Genomic DNA, 20,183 nt, shown 5'->3' on the forward strand with positions numbered 1-20,183 from the left:
CTAATCGGTTTCATGCATGGGGTCAAGAAAGAGACTGAGACGTCCGCGTTATCCTCTTGGCCTCGAAACGTTTGTCCGTCCGTCTTATACGTATACGTCGTTGAAATTTTTATTGTTCGTCCGATCGAGTTATTTGTTCGTCGAGTTGAATTATTTATTCGTCGAGTCCAATTATTTGTCCGTTTAATTCCCGGCGTATAAGTCGCGATCCCCGACGGGATTGCAAAATATTTTTACTTATATCATTGTTGTTGGTAATTTATTTTTCTTCTTCATCTTGCTTCTCCATGACAATGTGAAAAGCGACCACAAATTATTAGATTATTACAAAAGGGGATCACAACTTTGAAGAGGTTGGTAAACACCAGTCTAGTCTCTGGTCGAATTGTTCAGTCGTCTTATCTTATGCTCGGTCCTGTCTTACGATCGATTTCATATTTCTCGTTTTGTATATTTGGTTCAATCAACGCTACAAAGGAGCCTTCAAGTAGCTATCGATGATGGAGGAGTTAGTATAGTCGAAGAAATCCTCGAACCGTACTCGAACCGACTGGGCGGAGTTCAGAAACTTCTGAACTTAACAGATCTATTATTTCAATATCTTCTTACGATATGATCGAGCGCAGTTTAATTGAAAAGCGCGAATATCAAGACATTCCGCATCGCGTGGCTCCACCATCTCTTGCACACTAATTTATTAATTGATATATTAGGCAAGTTAACAAGCGACCAGTTGTAGGCTGTAGACTTTGTTGCACAAACTACACCCTCTTACTTTCTTGTTTCATCCTTTTAGACTCACCTACACTTTTTTAATCTTATTTAAAAATGAAACAAACTTTTCAAAACTTTCTATAATAGTCACATACTACATTACACTTAAGTAATTCTTTCCAATTTAAACAAATGAGTCGCGTTTTTCAAGTAAGATATTTCTGTTTCGTATCGATACATCGCAAGAATAAACGATACAAGCTTTCAAAGGAGTATGGGCAAGTATCCACGACTGGCAGAGTACTTCTTATCCGAAATTTATGATCGCGCTATAACGAGCATCGTCGATCGCCACTTGAAGCGTCCTTTACCAAAAGCGTGTACGCGAAAAGGTCGAAGATCCTCTCGACCGACCATCAAGATTCTAGGGTGCTCGTCACGTGTTTCTCGTTGGGGATGTTTTTCAAGGTTTCTTTCAGGCGTCACTTTTTCTCCCTTATGGTACAACCACGTTGAGAGCCACGTCAAATTTTCACCTTGTCATTTAACACGTGCCGTCCATTATGTTCGTCAAGTCGAACGAACAATTTAATTCGACAACGTTGCTGGTTTCTTAACAAACTTGCACGAACCTACGTCAATTTCGACGACGCCATTCGCGTATACGTGAGCGTTCTTACCTCGATCAAGCGAAAGAGAGACTCGTTTCAAGTGTTTTTAGAACGTCGGCAATTGCTACGAACATCCTTTCAGGAGTTTCTCTCGTAACGGGCACCCAGAATTTCCTTTCGTCTCAGCGAAAGTTTCCAGCGGTATCGTTGACTCGATCTTAAACACGAGCTCGCGTTGCTCGTAAAAATAGACAAAAGAAAATAGGAAGATCTGCGAATCGAATCGTTCGATGAGACATTCTTTCGTACTCTCAAACTCTCAACGTTCCCAGATGATCTGTAAAGCCGGATATCCAATGACTATGCAAAATGTCTGCGAATGTTTGCGAACGTCGATGTGGATTTATCTCGTGAAGAATGCAAAGCACGCATAAATGGCAAATAATTGCGAAGGTAAAGAAATTAATTCGCTGTTCCGGCTTCGTAGCGATTTTGTAGCATCGATGCTACTACCAAACGATGCTGATGACTTTGCGCGTTTGTTAAAAATATACATCTGGTGGATACCCGGCTTGAAGATGGCCAGTATCTTCCGAACTTCTTCGTACATATATATACGTGGTTTCATCTTTGGTGTGTGCGAAGAGGAACAGAACGGAGTTAATTATTAACAGAAAAAGGAGGGGGAAAATGAGAAAAAAGAGGAGCGAAAGGAAAGAAAAGAGAGGAAATGGGGAAATACATAACGGACGCCCTCGATTTTTCTTCACCTCTCATCTACTTCTCTACGTTTCTACGTGTACTCTACTTGCACGCTTCTACACAGCTACCGGATACTCGTACACTAGTCTAATTGCGGCGTTTGCGACCACTTTCCTTCGCAAAAGCGCGGAAGGCAAAAACGAAGCCGAAAAGTGTTTGGTGTTCTTCTCTGTTTCGAACGTTTTCAACGATTTTACATGTAGATGACGCGGGTGCACGTACACACGAGCCTCGACTCTTATTTCCCCGCCGGAACAACAACGGAACAGTTTTATTGTTACACGCTCTATTTCCGGCTGAAAATATATCAGGCTGACGCGAACGTATGAGTGTACACACTGTATATATGTGTGCGTATGTGTGTGTGTATGTGCGCGCGAACGCGAATCGTTCTCAGCGATGCGATGTATGCAAGAACAAGCTGTGGCGAATAAAACTACGTATCTCTATGTGACGAAAAAAAAAGAAGAAAAAAAGAAATGAGAAAGAGAGAAATGAAACGAACGAAAGGCAAAAGCAACGACGGCGAAACGAATAATAGCACTTACCGTGACGACACAAGCAGAGTGCGTCAGCCAAATTAATCGATACATGTATACAGGGTGATAAAAAAGACTGAGACTTTAGTGGCTCATAGCTCTCACCGAGAGAAGAAAAAATGATTAATCAACGTAGATCACGAGGGAACTATAGTTGTGAGTTACAAGTATTTTTTATCCTTTACTGTGAGTACTATAAACCGCAAAACTCCTGAATCTCTTTCAATTATCCTGCATGTATGCGCATATGGCAGACATACTCGACTAGAGACGTACAGTATATTTTGAGAAGAGGAACGCGATGTCCTCGGCTAAAACTCTCGAAACTGAAAGGAATCGGTAAGAAGAGAAAAAGAGATACAGGTGGAAGAGGTTGGAGAAAAAGAGAGAGAGAGAGAGAAAGATTAAAGAAGAATATGTATTATAATATCAAAGAGCGTATATAGGGTATATAATATAAAGGAGGCGGAAACAACAACAACGCAAATAACACAAAAGGTAAATGACAATAATTTATTGCTGTCAAGGGTAATTACGTTCTACAAAGAAATGATAAATCGTTGGTGTGTCCGAGCAATAAGTACGAAATTATGTACTTAAGAAAGGCAAAAAGCACCGGCACGCAGAACCGTTCAGTATAAAGTATATAGAAAGAGAGACACGCGTATGAACTCGCTGATCGGCGCGCTATGAGAAGCAAACGAACGATTCTTCGTCCGATCGATTGATTGATCGATCGATCGATGAACGCGAACGATCTAGCTGATACAGCTTTCATATTTTCTAGCTAACAATAATGCACAAAACGTGCAGTCGCGAGAAAAGTAACAAAAAAAAAAGAAAGAAAAGACGAAAAGGAAATAGACGCAGAAACGATCAAAAGTAAATACATGTATATGTATATATATATGCGGCATATTTTTACCGTCGGTTCTGCGAACACTGCACTCGTTATTAAAGTAATAATAATAATAATAATAATAATAATAATAATAATAATTAATAATAATAATAATAATTAATAATAATCGTAGTAGTAGTAATAGTAGTAGTGGTAATAATAATAATAATAATAATAATAATAATAATAATAATAATAATAATAATAATATCAACGCGTTTGCAGGTAATAATGAACGGTGTACACGAATGGTACGTAAACTATTTTTCTTGTATGTATACATATATAAGTTTTTATACGTGTCATATACCGAGTTCTGTAGCCATAGGTAACATGTATACGTCGACAATTTTACAGCATAAACATACATGAAACGCAAGAAAAATAATTACTACTGGTAGAAATAATAAAGGAGGAGAATCTACTAGCATACTATATATGTGTATATATATCTATATCTGAGACGGTAGGTACCGCACAAAAATTACATAGAGGTGTATACAATGGTAAGGGATTTGTATGTCCGTCTCTGTATATGAGAAGCGAAAAGGACGAGAAACAAACGAAAGAGGAAAAGAAGAAAAATACGGAGAAAAAAATGAAAAAGAAAGACAGGTGGAGAGATACTCGTGGATCAAACAGGGAGGGTTTTTTTTTCATGGAGTCTTCCAACGACGAGGGGCGGTTGTAACAAAGTAACAAAGTTTACTCAACAAGACAGTTCTCTGTTTAGTGACGATAAATAAAAAAAAAAAAGAAGAAGAAGTAATCGTATTGTATAAACGAACGGGGCTTGTAGAAAGTCTACCAGGAGGTCTGTCGACACGCGGAGTCGAGAGACCACGTTGTGGAATGACGAAAACACATTACGAACGGAACGTCGATAAGAAGATTCTTATAGATATAATCTCTAAATAGATCTTTATAGATATAAAGCAAGAATCTTTGATACGCGAGATATATATATATTTTTTTCTTAAAATAACATCTCACGTGTCAAGCTTCTAAGAAAATCTTGAAAATCAATTTTGACGTCGATAATTTTCATAAATGTCCGAATTTGGTGGATTTTTTGGATTCAAAATCGATGTTAATCGGAGTATTTTAAACAAGAAATCATAAAATATCTAAAAGAGAGTGTGTCGATATCGAAAGCTTCGAATTACTGTTGTGTTTTATGTGCTTCAGTTTTATTACGAAAATACGTGCTCTATGTGTGCGCGTGTGCGTGTGTGTGTTTGTGTTTGGGAATTAATCCAGACCCTCGAGCAGTAGTAACTTATAGCTGGACGTTGACGAGTATAGCAAGCTGACGAAAACGATAAACGAGGGGGGAAAAAAGAAAGAAAACAGATTGCGATAATCGATGTGGGCGTAAAACTTTAAATCTCGACATTGTTTTTAAATAAAAAGTTAATGTGCGGACCAGACAGTAAATCGACCGAGTCAGACGCCTAACGTTAGAGACATTGCTCTTTACTAAGTCGCGAGTTTTCTACCTATATTGATAATGAAAGCACTGCTAGTGAAATTCCCACCAAAAGGAGTTTAATTATTGCTGTATAAGCGATACAAAATTACAGGCTACTTATTTATTATATTAAACAAGATTAGACCCAAACGAAGTAGCTTTCGATGCTGATTTTAAGAAAAAAAAAGAAAAAAAACAAACAAAAATCTGACAAAATTTGTATGAAACGCTGCTCCTTCTGGATGCAATCTTGAAAACTTAATCTGCATTGCACCGCGTTTAAGATTAAACGTATATTGTTTATTCTGAATTGTTTATTTTTATATATATTTATATTTCGTTGCTTCCGTTTACCGTACTATACAAATTTTCAAAATACATGGCAACTTTCTTCTATGTATATCGTGCATGATTGAAAATAAACAAAGTTTCACTGTGTCGAATGTTTGAGCGTCGAAAATGCAAATTGAAGTACGTGCTTTCTGCGTTACGAATACAAGAATAATTACATTTACGTAATTAAGAGACTAAAAGCTATCCCTAGAAACATAGCAACGCGAATATTTTCTAACATCATGCAACAATCTTCTCAACAATTTTTTCATCGATCTTCTATCAATAATCCGTTTCTTTAACAACGTTTGCAGAAGAGTAATTTGCATAACAAACACAGTTGCAATACCATCCTTATGTCTTGTAATACATCTCGAAGTTGCTCGTTATTCTGCGCAAGAGAAACAAATGCGTGAAGAAGTGGCATACCGCGAGAAGATACAAAAAATGGTGCAAAAGCTGCGTAACAAGGACATGATAAAGTCTGCGATCTTTAAACGCTTGATGGGTATCTTATATAATAAACACGAATGGTGTTTTGCATGGTTCGTAGAAAAATAAAAATTCTCGCGCTTTCTACAGAATCCCTCTTCGTAAGAATTATGTACAGAAAGAAGCGGAAGTGTGCGTGAAACCGAAGAACAGTTTCCATCCGAAAATGCACACATTTTGCCGAAGTTTTGCTCGAAACCTCGCAATCAATCGTTTACGCTGGCATGTATCTAATTACGATCAACAAGGTAGAGAAATAAATTCGTTTTGTGATCGAAATCGATACGATACCTTGTCGTTTCGACGTATACGTCGGCTTTGGTTTTTCCAAAACTCTTCGAAGCATGAAGAAATACTATACGGTCACGCGGAGGAGATCGTGAGATCACGACAAGCTTGTGACGGAAACGAATAGAATAGCTGACAATTGGAGAGCAGCCCGAGTCAATGGCTTGCGTCACAAACGTAATCGACGTGATTGTAGCAGACCACGGTCTTAGAAACACGTCAGAGAAGCCTTTTTTCGAAGATCGTTCACTGCTCCCTGCCAAGTTCCGTCGAAGAATCTCACAGAATATGTACACGCTTCTGTCGTGGGAAGAAATCGTCAACAAGAGGACGGGAACGCGTCAAAGCAGATTTTAATATACAATATCACGTATAACTTTTGATATGTCGGAAATACGTCGAAAAAAGCGACTTTTCAACGATCGATAAATCTTTAAGAATTTTCTACGCATCGATACTAAAGTTTCCAATTAGATATTTCAGAACCTTGAACTCTGCTACTTTGAGAAAGTTTTAAGTTGAAGATAAGTAAAAAGTTACGAATGTATTTCGTTAAATTCGTATTAATATTATATCGCGACTAAGAAAGCTTGAAGTAAAATGTCATTACGTATTGCAATTACGTAAATACCATACTCCTTTCATCCAAACCAGCATTCCAAAAAATTTACCTATATTCCTTACTAGTATGCCAAAATATCCGTTACGAAGACCGCTAACTTTCTCTCTTCGCCTTTTAAAGGACAAATTGACGCTGATGAGCGTTCCATCTAATAGTCATCAAGTAGTTAGCCAGCCTACCAACCACTAGATACATACTTGAATTTCGTCAAGATTTCCTATGAAACAGGAAACGAAAGAACCATCGAAGAAACGAACCGACTTTCCAAGCAACGTTGTCAACTCGTCGACACATCGAATTCGGAAATACAAATAGTCGTACAAACGCGCGACGTGAATCGTCTTCGTCAGCTTAGATAGACGGATCGTGAGGGACGCGTCGAGGAATTGTCTGGTATAATGGGAACGCGACCGAACGTGTTCTTTGTTGACGAATGTTCGCAATTGTACGTGTTCTCTTGTCTGATGTCGTTTGCTTTTGATTTTCCGCTAGGCGAGCAGCAACTCACCGCGGTGATGACGCTGCTGTTGCTGTGGTTGTTGTTGATGGTGAAGCTGACGATGATGATGATGATGGTGATGGTGATAATTGAGTGTGGAGGACGGTGATGGACCAAGACTATCGCCGCCACCTAGCTGTTGTTCATATTGTTGATGCTGCTGGTATTGACCATCGTCGTGTGTTGGTGTCAAATCCCAAAACAGGCCGGAAATCGCGGAATCGACGCAGCTGCATGACTCGGTGGCTGTGACGTTGCATCCGGGACAGCAGTCGGTTTCCGTGGCCAAACTCATCGGTGTCTCCGGAGATTCCGCGGGTCTCATGCCAACGAACGAGCTCTCCATCCAACACAGCTTCACGCTCCCTTCGAGGAGAAGTTTCATTTCATTAGATGCGGCATGAAGAAGCCAGCGGGGCGAGCGCGGTGTGTGTTCTTTTGGGTAGCTTCTTTTACGATCGATCCGCGATTCCTTTCCGGAAAAACGACTACGGGTAGCACAGCAAAACATAGTAACGGCATAGAACTCTACGGACGTAGCAATTCGTAGTTACCTTCTGCAACCGTAACATTATGACTTTGTTCGGTTTAAAAAAGAATTGTGTATTTCCGACTTATTTTATTTTTGTATAAACTGGTTATATACTAATAATACACGAAGTTAGCAGTTCGGTAGTTCGAGTATTGTTCTTAAACACGACACAAATCTCTGATTAGATCGTGTTAGTCAAGCTCTAACACGGAAGTATTAATCACAACGCAAATCAAGCTGAACGGATCGGCACACACATATACGTGATCGACAAACCATGTTATGATAGTATATAGTTAGTGTAACATCGTGGTAAGACGTGAAGGTTTTCGGGGATGTCGCTCTGAGAATTGGACGTCGCTGATGCTTTTCGAGGCGTGTCACGCATTGGACTTTATACACCGAGTTATACGCAACACGATGAGTAACGTGGACGTAACACGACCAAGATATCGTGTTCATTATAAAAGTATACGAAGTAGTAACAGCTGACCACGTGCGCGTTATCTTCGCACTTCGTTCCCTGTTCACGATGTTTGTTTTAATTTTGTCCTAAGGTCAGACAGAGTAGCGGCTAAGTTCGCTAGCACCGACAAGCGTATATGGAGACAGAGGGGTGTGACTTAAACTTCAGGGTGATCTATTTTTGTAGCAGGACGGCCACGTCGGTACAAAGCTGTCGAAATAGCAACCGACGGTCGGTCGCCTATGTGTATGCATACTTTCGTCGAGACTGTCGCGATTAGAGATGAGGGTAGACCGAGGGAACGGATGACACACGCGGTGGTCGTCGGATGGAAGTCGAGAAATAGCCGAGCAGACGTTCCATTCCCGCCCCCCCCTCCCCGATTGTACCAACGTTTTTTCCGCCCTCGCCACCATTCGACCTTGCTTTACGAATTCGCGCGCTAGAAATACAATTCGGTGTCAAGGCTGTCGGTGAACACCATTACGGGAATTTTCGTGGCAATCGTGGCGTCGTCGTGGCAAGCAGCAATGCTTCGTTGGTTCGCTGATGCCGATCATACGGGAGATCTTCCACTGAGAAGAATTCTTTATGTCACATTTCCTATGTATTTATGGTATCATCTCGCGAATACCATGAAGAATAATTCCGTTACTAAAATTGATTATGTGCTTTCTCTTTCTCTCTCTCTCTCTCTCTCTCTCTCCCTTTCTCCCTTTCTCTCCCTTTTACATATCAGAGTCAGTGTTGTAATTACGAAGACAAAAGTAGTCGTAGGAGATGAATAGGATGTCTTGGAATACGAGATGTGACAAAGTTCCAAGGCTAATTCTGTTTTCCTCAAAGTTGCAAGAACAAGACAGTATAGGCTCGATCTTCCCTTCACCAACATGCGAAATACAAAGATTGTACATCGAAGCCAAGAATTCCAAAACAGCATGAGTTCACTTCTCGACGCTACATGAGTCATTCGTATGACGTTTACCGGATCATTTAATATCATCCAAGACTACTCCTAAAGTGGGCGTAAATTCACAGGAACCGTCCTTCGAAAATAAAAATAAGCTGCCATCTTTACTTTACTTAAATCTCAAAGGAACTACATACTTCGAAGGCGATGACCTGATATTCGCATAAAATTTATATACGTGTCATTCTCGAAATATTACTGTCACACCTCGTAAATTTGTAAAATCGTAAGATCGAATTTTTTGTTCGATTGTGATTAATTTTCACGACTGCTCGAAAAGTCTGTGAGATACAGTGGACCGCTTGGTCGAAGAGAAATCTACGCTGTGCAACACGAGGAAAGCGTTTATATACATATATCTACAGAGTTGGAGTCATTGGAGGAAGAAAGAAGGAGGTTTTTTTTTCAACGGGACAAGAACGAGTGGATTCTCGCATGTTAACGTTAGTAGGAATACCGCGTCGCGACACTTTGAAAATATTTGGATGATGTTGCAGGCGCGTGAACCAACGCAGCATTCGCAGAATGAATGAGTCTACACGCGTGTGAAGAGGGTACGTTACAGTTTTTAACCATCAAAGGTTTTGTTGAATGACCGCGTTTTTGAAAGCAATTTTCGTTAGTAAAAACGAAACAACCAAGAGAACGAACAAAGACAGAAGAAACAGTCAAGAGAGTTGTTGTTGGTAGTGCTTTGAACTAGCGTATCAGAGACACGTCGAATATTATATATATATGTGTGTGTGTGTGAGCAGTAACAACGAGCGAAAGAGCAAAATTTATTTCACGACATTCCGATCAGGAGTTAGGTAACAATACAGTGACAAGACGTGTAAGAACAGTAACAAGAGAAACCCAGAGACAGACGAAAGAAGAGAGGCGTCTAGGTCACAGAGTAAAGATGCAGAGACAAAGAGAAGAAATTCACATCAACAGATCAGGAAAACTCAAAATTACCTTTGTCGTAGAGAGTAAAAGTAGTAATGGTGTAGTGGTGGTGGTGGTGGTAGGATGGTTTTTTTGGCAGGGGTTGTTTAGTGCTCACCTCTGGGGCTGGTCGACCTTGCTCCGCCCCTGTCGTCCCAGTCTTCAGGTCGAGGTCGAGGCGACAGCCTGCCACCTCCACCAACCTCCTGACCGCTTTGCACGTAGTGCACAATGGCCGAGGTTACCTCCTTTATCGAGTTCCTTACCTCTAGCTGCTGATTCGTTGTCTGCTGCTGTTGTTGTTGCTGTTGTTGTTGTTGTTGCTGCTGCCAACAAAAATTTCGCTTTTATTACTCTATACCTGTTTCTTATGCTTTTCCATTCTGAAGTTCAATCGAAGTATATCACTTAATAACCAATTAATATTGAATTATCGAATCATGTTGTTATCAATTAAGTAACTACGATAATAACTCAATATATTTGAAGAGCTATAACAGAAGCCTCGATATCAAAAAATGTAATTCGATATTAATTATTGTATACAGAGCTATACACAATTTTACGCAGACAATTAATTATTGTTTAAACATTTATTATCGATATAACAACTAGAAAATAACGCAGTGTCGAGTGTTATGAACTAATAATCTGTTATTCACGAATTACAAAGTCTCCTCGACCGAAACCTTTATATTAACAATTATCTTTCGATACCATTATTCAATGCTGTGTTCGCTTTTCGAGTTGTAAAACTCAACTTCATATTAGCGAAATTTTCATTTAGAGTTTTTTTAATCTCACCGAATTGTCAATGCTAGAAAATAGAGACACAAAAACCTTGTACAAAGCGTTGCTAAAAGTAAAGAATGTCGCACAGCGATATATCTTTGTCAATAAATGAAAATAGCTTGGAAGAACAAATTTAATAAAACTTTAAACGGGCACATTGTTCTAATTTCCAATAAATTTTCAAGATTACTTTCAATAGATTTTAACGTTCATGAGAAAAGACATTTTCGCGGGAAAACTATTTTTTGGTAACGAAAAGCTGATTAAAAGTTTGAAAAGTAGGACAATGTTCGCGGCATGGCCCGACCTTGGGGCAGAGGGGTTGTCTGTGATTCGGATAACAGTCAATTTGTACTCGAGTTGTAAAGGCCACGAGACGTCAGAATGTGGATTTCTGCCAAAATTTCTAATTATAGAGAAATCACTGCATTTGCGCGCTGTCTGCATAAATTAAAAATAAATTGGACAAAGGAAAAGCGAGGTGGACGTAGGCGAGGTAGGGGTCACTCACGGTTCGAGGCTAAATGTCGCGGATTTGGGAACGATTATTCGTGCGAGGAAATTCGACTAATCGTCTCCGACATATTTACATCGTAAATGCAGATTTACTTCTGTTATAAATAATGAAAATATCAGTGGTATGATTATTTTGGATCTGACAACAGTTTCAGAAAATGATAAATACGATAACGTTAATGTCAAATATTCGTAAATAGTTACTATCATATTTCTAAAGTAGAAAGAGAATAGTTTAGTCTATTACATATGTGGTAATGAAAGACGAACAACATTTTTATTAGAAAATATTACCTAAATAAGATATCGAATAGTAATTGTAATCTTTTAAAAGTAAAGTTGAAAAGCTGCTATGAAACGTTAAAGTTGCAATGTTAAAGAAGCATGGGCGACAATGGTGTAACATGAGACTTTCAAGGTTTTTTTAATACGAACCTTGTTTGCTGCTTGCAACTGGGGAAGAATACCCTGAGCAAGACGTTCTGCCGGTGTTCGCGGGTTCGTTAGCCGTTCTTGAGAACGCCAGCCCAAGTACGGCTGTCGATGATTGAAAGACGACCTTGTTGAACTCGCTGGCGAACTTCCGGCACTGTTTAGCAGACTGGTACTCCATCTTGAGAATACAGGTGGCGTGGGACTTGGACTAAGAAGGGCACCTAAACAAATTTATCGGAACGTATTAACACGTAGTCGCAACATCTTGCGTAGATTTCCTTATTCTACTTTTCTGTCAAAATATGGCTGATAAAATTTGAGACACCTTGTACAACGTTCCCAAACTTCCTGATCAGATCCTGTAAAACAATTCGTATATTCGATTCTCAGAACTGAACAGTTGTCAACAAATACAAATAAATATAGACGTAGTTATTATGGTAATACCGCGATACGGTGTTGGCGTCTTGACTCGTTTTACAAGCGAGTTTGTTACTTGATCCGGATTTGAAGTGGATTATGTTGGAAGACTTTGATCGATGGTTTTGCACGTCGAATAATACGTTGCCCGGGAACTTTTCAACGACAGAATAAAAGCTTGACAGCTGTCTTACATTGACGTTACCAGCGAGCTGCTACGAAGGTATTTGAGCTCGATGTTACCGGGAGTGAAACACGTTCTGTGTATGCTCCCAGGGATAGACGTAGAAATTTTATTCCTTTGTTCTTGGTGTCAATTAGCAGAGAGACTTTAGAAAAAACTTGAAGTAGTCGGTAAATATTACTGGGTAAAAATATTATTGCAAATTTGTTTCTTTGAATGAATGTAGTCTCACATATCGCAAAAACAGGGCCAAGAATAATATTAGGATATGACAATTCTATGTTTAAGCTTTTAGAAACATCAAACTAATTCTGTAAAAACTGAACTCCTTTTAAAATCTGAACTTTAACTTTCACAATGAACAAGTTATGCAACAATTTAAAAAATTTATCTCAAATTATTTAGAAAGATTTATATCTTCAGGTCTGTATTTAGAAAAAAAAGAATAAAAAAAGAATTTTGTTTGTCAATTACGAGTTTTCTTAAGATCCGAAGGAACAATGAAAATCAATATGAAAGATGCAATAACAATCGAAAGAAGAAGGGAAGAAGAGGGGAAGATTAATAAAATTTATAATCTTTTAAAAAACTACGAAAGATAATCTTCCATAAATCTGTTAAAATCAAAACTGCCGAGAGCATGATGAATCGTGGTCAGACGTCATTAAAAAAAAGTGTCTCAACGAACTTTGCCCTTTTCGGACTACCAACCGAGCGTCAGATCCGCACCAGCAGCTCATATTGGCACCAGCCCTTTAAATCTGATAATTAGAGCCCTTCCTTAACAAATCGCATTCTCTCGTTAGAAACGTCCTTGAACGTTTCCCAACCACCCTGCGAAAGAAGGGATCTGCGCTGCTATTGCAGTCAGCCAACAACGTGGCGGGATAGACCTCGACTTTGTCGTTAGCAGACGACTACCCGGCAAGGCCGAATTAATCGAGTTAACCTACCCTGCTAAATTTATTAGCCACTTCCTATTAGCAGTTACTCACCGTAGCCAGAGAATATCCGCGAGACTATGTCGCTTGAGAAACGAGGGAGATGCAAACACGAGGATAAATGAAATTGGCCGACACTCGGCTCTCGTTACGTGCTAATTTCGGATGTTGCTCGCCTTTTCATTCGAAGAAGAGTTCGATTTGCTTGGTGTTGCGCCGTTTCATTGCGAATCGTTTCCAATAGGCAGCTATTGTGCCCTCTTTTTCTTTCGCTCATAACATTTCGAAGAACCTGATATCAACTTTTCGCTACTTTCCGTTTGTATTAAACTGTTTTCCAACTGCAGTGAGGAGGTCGGGGAGAAGTTTTTGTCTCAGGGGGAAATAAAGTGTGAAGCGAGAAAGCAAGAAGAAATAAATTAAATATAGGAAAGGAAATTAAGAAAAAAAGATATGTAATCGATACGAATTCCTTCATACTAACATAAAGCATTGTAAAGAACTATATTAAAATTTGTGGCTTTCAAGATATAATAAATACTACATTTAATATTCTTTGTTTTCTTTTTATAGCAAAACAAATTGTATATCTCAAGGAAGATTGTAGAAGTTATATTTATTATGTTTGAAGCGTTAAGAGAATCTTCTTCAAGAGATCCTTATACCAGTCAATGTTATATAATTTCAAAGCAAGAGCCATTAAACTCTCTCGCAAAAAAGAACTTTTACGGAGTAATATCTTTAGAAGACTGCATTCACTTCTGAATAATCGTGAATAAATATTCAAAAGATGTTGCACAAAGTAATATTGAGCTCCGTGATATATAATCTTAAAGCTTTGTGCTTTAATGTTTGTTCACGGCATTTGAGGACTCGTACTCGAGTGTTTGTTCATTTATTTTTCTATAATCCTCAGAAATATCTTAAACAAATACGAACAAACTCGCGAACAAGAAAGATTAATATAAAAAGATCATTAAGAGGATGCTTACCTGTAGTCGGCTGTCTATTGGAAGACGATGAAAGGGACGAGAGGGAAGTGGTTTTCGAGCCCAATGCACGCCATCCTCCGTGTTGCGACGCGTCGGAGTGCCTCTTTAACCGGAAACCATCGCGAGCCGCGGGAGAATTCTTGTACCAATCCGGGACGTTCAGTCGTTGCAGAGACCTCTGCACTCTGAGTTCGTGCTCGCTGGGCACGCGTTCGCCAACTTTCTGCAACTCGTTCTCCGGCGGCTGTAAAGTAACAATTTTTTTTCATCAGTAAATTCGTGCAATTATTCCTGTTTCCTAATCCGGAGAATTTACAATTTCTCGTTATTATAAGCAGAGGGACGATTTGAGACAATTTAAAATTTGCACTGTGTTACAGAAGTGGCAGCAAAAAATTACTATGAATTTTTAAAAATATACTGTGAATTTTACTACACGTAGATAGACAGTGTAAACATACCAGCTGAAAATTTACATGCAACGTTGAAATTATTCGCTCTAATTTATTCAATTATTCTTAGCAAAATACCCTATTAAACATATCCCATATATTAAACGTGAGAACCTCGCGATCCTGTTTATGACTTCCATGATACGTAATTCACGTTCGAGTAACGTAATCGTTGTATTTCGATGAGGTCTTTTTTTCTCACAATTGACTATAATGAACGAAAGCAACATGTATATATAATCTGTCTCTATTACATGCTTGAATTTCTTGCCCGTTAAATATTTTGTAATTCTGTTAATATATTACTGAAAAGGTACACGTTGTTGCGAAGCACAAAAATCATTTAAAATCCCGTGGAACATTGCTCCATCTTTTACGTAATTTTGTAAATTATATTCAAGGTCTAGTAATATCTTTTGCTACAATGCTTTATGTCGAAATTTAATAACAGAAGAATACTACAGAATATTATAGATATTACATAAGAACTTATAAAACTCTTTGAAATTACGTAAAGTGTAGGTGTAAAGTACTACGAATAAATATGTAACATTTCTGCTATGAATAAAGTTACTTACTTATATAATATTTTTATAGTACAATAATTTCGATAGAACTTTTGCTCTCTTTTGAAAGATTTTGCTCTCTTTTATAAGAGAAGTAAATAAATGTTAAAATAAATTTCATGATATTAGATTGAATATTAGATTTAGATTTAGAATAGAATATTATATATATATATATATATATATATATATATATATAATATTAAATAAATATAAATATATGAGATAGGAGGTAGTTTCTAAGCATATACAACGTTAGAAATTATACAGAGTTAAAGACACGAATCGATGGCCCAACACATCATGGTCAAACGACGCCAGGGAAGTAATCAAGGCCGACTGAAATATCCAATACGCACTCATCGGAAAGCACTACTCGGGAGAATAACCGTTTAAAAGCGTTTTCCAATGTCACGGAGCTTGCGTGCTATGGCGGATGAGCGCGCGGAAAATGATCGATTAATTTTCTTACTGGAAATGCGGGGGCGTAGCTTCGGTAGAATGAGGCAACCTCATAGAATACCTGCGTTGAAGGCCAAATGAAAGGTAGAATGAAATCGTCGATTGTGATTCCCGTGTGGGAAGCGCATGGAAGTCAAGCGATTTTAAATAAGGTCAGATGGTTCTTTGTGGTTTATGTTTTTATATAAACCCTGGAACGAAACTGAACTATAAAATAACGCTTTCTGTATGTAACTATGTATGTTGGCATGATTGTTTTCTTGTAATTTTTAAAATAGTTTGTTCGCATGTAGGAACTCGAATATATATATAATTAATGAACGAATATCTGATTAATACAAGATAACATTTAAATCGAACTTGTTGATCATTTGTGTCTTTTGTAGAAATACTTAAAGACTTTAGATACTTGAAATATAGCTTCGTCCAGTTGCATGAAGCAGTCTGTATCATATCTGTAGAGGTTAAAAGTTAACATTTTCTTCCAAAAAAACAAGATACATATCTAAATCGTACAGACAACATAAAAATATCTCTCACTATGCTGTGGTATAAATAAATGAGTAAATAAATAATTACATATATATGGTTTACAGTCAATAAAATTAGATACGTACAGACCTGTAATGCTGATTCTTCGATGTAATATTTCAACATTTCTTCAGTTGTTAACGTGTCAAACAATCCTTTCAAAATCGATCATGGTCTTTAACCTTAACTCGGCTGAAGCTCTCTCCAGTCATACGACTACGTTCGTACGATCGATATGACACGTGAACACGGTTGTATGTTAACTCGGCCATTAGCATTGCCAATGTCTCGTCGTATTTCAATGAATTCGTTCCGAGGGATTGAAAGGTGATCTTAACGCGCCCATTGTAGAGATTTGTATAGGGCATAGGGTGTTGCAGAAATGAAGACCAACAAACTCTACTGTTCCAAAATTTCCAATCTCCTTCTTGATTTATTCGATTATTGTGGTATATTCAATACATTTTTAATATAAGAAATATTAACTTTCATCAAATTATTATTATAATGAATTTGAAACTTCCAACCAAACTCTTTACTTTTACAATACCCCTCTTATTTTTCATTAACTTTAGATCCACTTTATGGTTAATTAAAAATATCGAATATCCGTCTAACTTATTTAGGGAATAATAATATAATTTCTGTGCGAAACGATACAACGTACAGAAGAAAAAGGATATATCGATGTCAATAAGGCAAAGCGTGAAAGAGACAAAGTCGAATCGAAGCAGCACGCATTCCAAGATGGCATTGTCCTGCACGCACAAGTGAAATGCATAACGACGAGCTCTGTGAATGTTCGCGTGAAATTTCCATATGGCATACAAAGACGCTAACGGGACCTAATGCCGTTGAAAAACAAAGGATAGACAGAGGAACGCGTGGTAGGCCTACGCACGTCGTGTACTCCTTTGGTTATATTAACGTTCCAACAACGGTTTACCATATGCGTGCTCATGAGAACGGAGAGCTTGCTCGAATGGCAAAAAGTTATTTTCAGCCTGCAACTTCGTCGAACAAACTAACTGGCTGAGACTCTTTCCAGTGACGATCAACCAGGTCGTTTTTACACCATCTTTATATTTTTACGACCCAATCGTTTCGTATTAAATTCATAATTCATGTTAAATTCGAAAAATTTTGTTTGAAAATCTTTTAAGAAGAGTAACAATTTCCCGTCTCTTCGATGCAAGCGAAACTTCTCCGTAATTAAAGGGTTAATACAACGTATTTTACATAGATGAAAATACTAAATTAAAGACGAGGATCATAACAATTACCAATTCAAATAAGACAGAAAATTTGAAAATTCCACGTAAAGATGAGAGAGCGGAGCATCGTTCAAAAAAGGTCAAGGCAAGATGGAAGAGAACGGAAACCAGTATACACAGATAGAAGAGGGTTCTTTCGGCCAATGTATACCTGGCCCTTAAGGGTGACCGCGACGTCCGATGAGAACGGCTTCAACCATTAACGGTCGACAGTTGCTCAATTGCAAATGAATACCGATTATAAACCATAGTGGATATTGACGTCCATTTGCAATCGTGATCATTGCGGATGCCCAGCATGAACGCGATGAAAAACTGCATACGATCACCATATATAAGCAGGGCTATATTAAGAAAGATAGAAAGAATATATCACACCCACCTAATATTTTACAACGAAAGTCAGCGCGTTAGCTAAAGTTCTTGCACGCGATAGGACAAGACAGTAGTTGGAAACGCTTCAAAGGGAAATTTAATGCGTATGTACTTATACAGATAGGTATATGTACCTACGTGTCAACGCGACTACACGTCCGGACGCATTAATTCTGTTACGTTCTCTGGGTCACTTTTGGCCCAATCTCGTTTCTCTATCGTTCGAATAAATTTCGTGAGTTTAAGAAGAATACGAAAAAATTTGTAATTTGTACGTATATATAATAAAATGTACGTAATTTCTTGTTCAAAAATGCTAAAGTTTTTCTTCAAACATTAAAGGGCTTTTGTTTGCTAAAATGAAAGTCACAGTTTCTCGGTATATGAAATAAAATGTCACAGTTTCTCGGTAACGCATCGTTCCTCGAAGCTGACGGAATGCTATTGGCAAGAAACGCGGGACACCCGCATTTCCGTGTCTGCGAGCAACGAGCAGCAGTGGTCAGTAAGGCTGAACCACGCTTTCCAAGTGCAACAGTAAGCGTTACGTAATACGCGTTGGCTCGTTTCGAATGTCAGAATATCGGGGGCTGACACGGTGACAGACAGTAATTTCAATTACTTTACGACGTACTTTGCGCTGCGCGTCTCCGTCATGTCTTTTTCTATTCTTACGCTCTTCGGTTGGCATCCGTGTCGGCAATTGACGCAAATTAGGGGAAAGCCACGTTAAAGACAGACGCTACATCCGCCATTAGAGCGGCCAAAGACCTCGCTGATGGCTTCTACGCCGCGGTAAGTAAGTACATGTGCATCCGCGATGCTTCACGACGTCTGTCTTGCATTTGCGCCGCTTTGCCATCTTCTCAGGGACCATAATGTGCCGGATATGTATTGCGTCTCGAGGATGCTGCTCGCCATTGTGCTCTAAATTTGCTTCACCATCCGATCGAGGTGAATCGATTGGACGCTGATATTATCGAAGCCTTTAAAGTTGGTTTCCAAGCGAAGATGCTGGGCACATACACGACTGCTCACAAGTATCCGGATAGTTTGGTTAATGATTTTTTGATAACGATACGTGAATGTTACTAAAATATACAACGTGTCTCATAGTTTAACCACCTAAACTTTGTCAATATATTCTATGGGTATAGCGGAGCAAAAAATATTATAGAGCGCACCCGTATCGATATTGTTATTAGGTTGATAGCATCGATTAAGGGCTAATGTCGCTCAGAGGTTGCGATAACTTTGTTCAAAGTCGATGCGACTAATTTTACGGTCCATTAATGCGAAAGTCTTTCCCGTTCGAGGCACCACGTAGCAATAAAGCAAGTTCGAAGCAACACGTCAAAGGGGACGAAGCGGTTCATTTTGCGAAGCGAAATCATTTCTTAGAAGCAAAGTGGATGGTAACGAGTAAACAGCCTAATGAAGTTACAGCTCGCACCGGTGCGGCGAAAGTTCAACGAACGCTTCTTTCTCCGCTTAAACTTTTTGCGTTTACTCGCGTCTTATTCGGGCTTGAGAAGAAAGAATATAGTTCGTCGGATAGATGGACGATTAGGTTACGATTCAGAGTTTTCTACCTATAGATCATTGAACAAAACTTTTTACATGTGTACAAAAGTGCGTGTAGACGTGTCGTCTTCATAATTTTATTTAATTCTATAAGAAGAAGCTTCATGCTTTGATCTGTACAAGCAAAGTCAGAGAAAGAGAGAAATAGATGTTAGATTTTCAGACTGATAGAAACTAAAGGAAAAATTGTTTCTCCCTGTGTTTGAATCCAAGAAATTAATTGCGTGAGTCATTTGGCAGAATCACTCAAGTACCGTATTTACTTTGTAATGATGTAAGAAACTCTATACGCATATTTTGTCGATTCTGATGCAAGTCACACGCAGCCTTATTTACCCGCATATTTCACTCGCATGTACCACACAACGATAGCTTAGTAATTATGGTAAATATCAGCTTTCTATTTGCAAATACCTATGGTGATTGATCGCTGCGCAATATGCTTCAATGGATACCATATGAGGTCGCAGAAGTGTCGGCAGGAAAAAATTTAATATAGCCAGGGATGTATCGAAGGCGTATCGATCGTACG

At 38.6% G+C, this 20,183-nt stretch overlaps 1 protein-coding gene and 1 long non-coding RNA gene across 9 annotated transcripts in view; one reads left to right on the forward strand and one right to left on the reverse strand.

Annotated features, from left to right (window-relative positions):
* Positions 1–20,183, reverse strand: part of LOC122565838 — a 74,070-nt gene that overhangs the window by 9,739 nt on the left and 44,148 nt on the right. For 6 of the 8 annotated variants that reach the window (XM_043722241.1, XM_043722246.1, XM_043722244.1 and 3 more), the window contains exons 7-9: positions 14,408–14,651; positions 11,871–12,091; positions 10,246–10,453 (exon numbers count right to left, since the gene is read on the reverse strand). In XM_043722241.1, coding sequence (XP_043578176.1) covers positions 10,246–10,453; positions 11,871–12,091; positions 14,408–14,651 — 673 coding nt within the window. Of the gene's footprint in view, positions 1–3,125; positions 7,599–10,245; positions 10,454–11,870; positions 12,092–14,407; positions 14,652–20,183 lie in introns of those variants that run through there. The other 2 variants (XM_043722247.1, XM_043722245.1) reach the window with 2 other exon arrangements.
* On the forward strand, positions 7–5,204 carry LOC122565850. The gene is made up of 2 exons (XR_006316297.1): positions 7–2,782; positions 2,881–5,204. It is a non-coding gene; the product is annotated as an uncharacterized LOC122565850 (long non-coding RNA).

This window comes from Bombus pyrosoma, linkage group LG3 (genome assembly GCF_014825855.1).
Source record: "Bombus pyrosoma isolate SC7728 linkage group LG3, ASM1482585v1, whole genome shotgun sequence".
Lineage (NCBI taxonomy): Eukaryota > Metazoa > Arthropoda > Insecta > Hymenoptera > Apidae > Bombus > Bombus pyrosoma.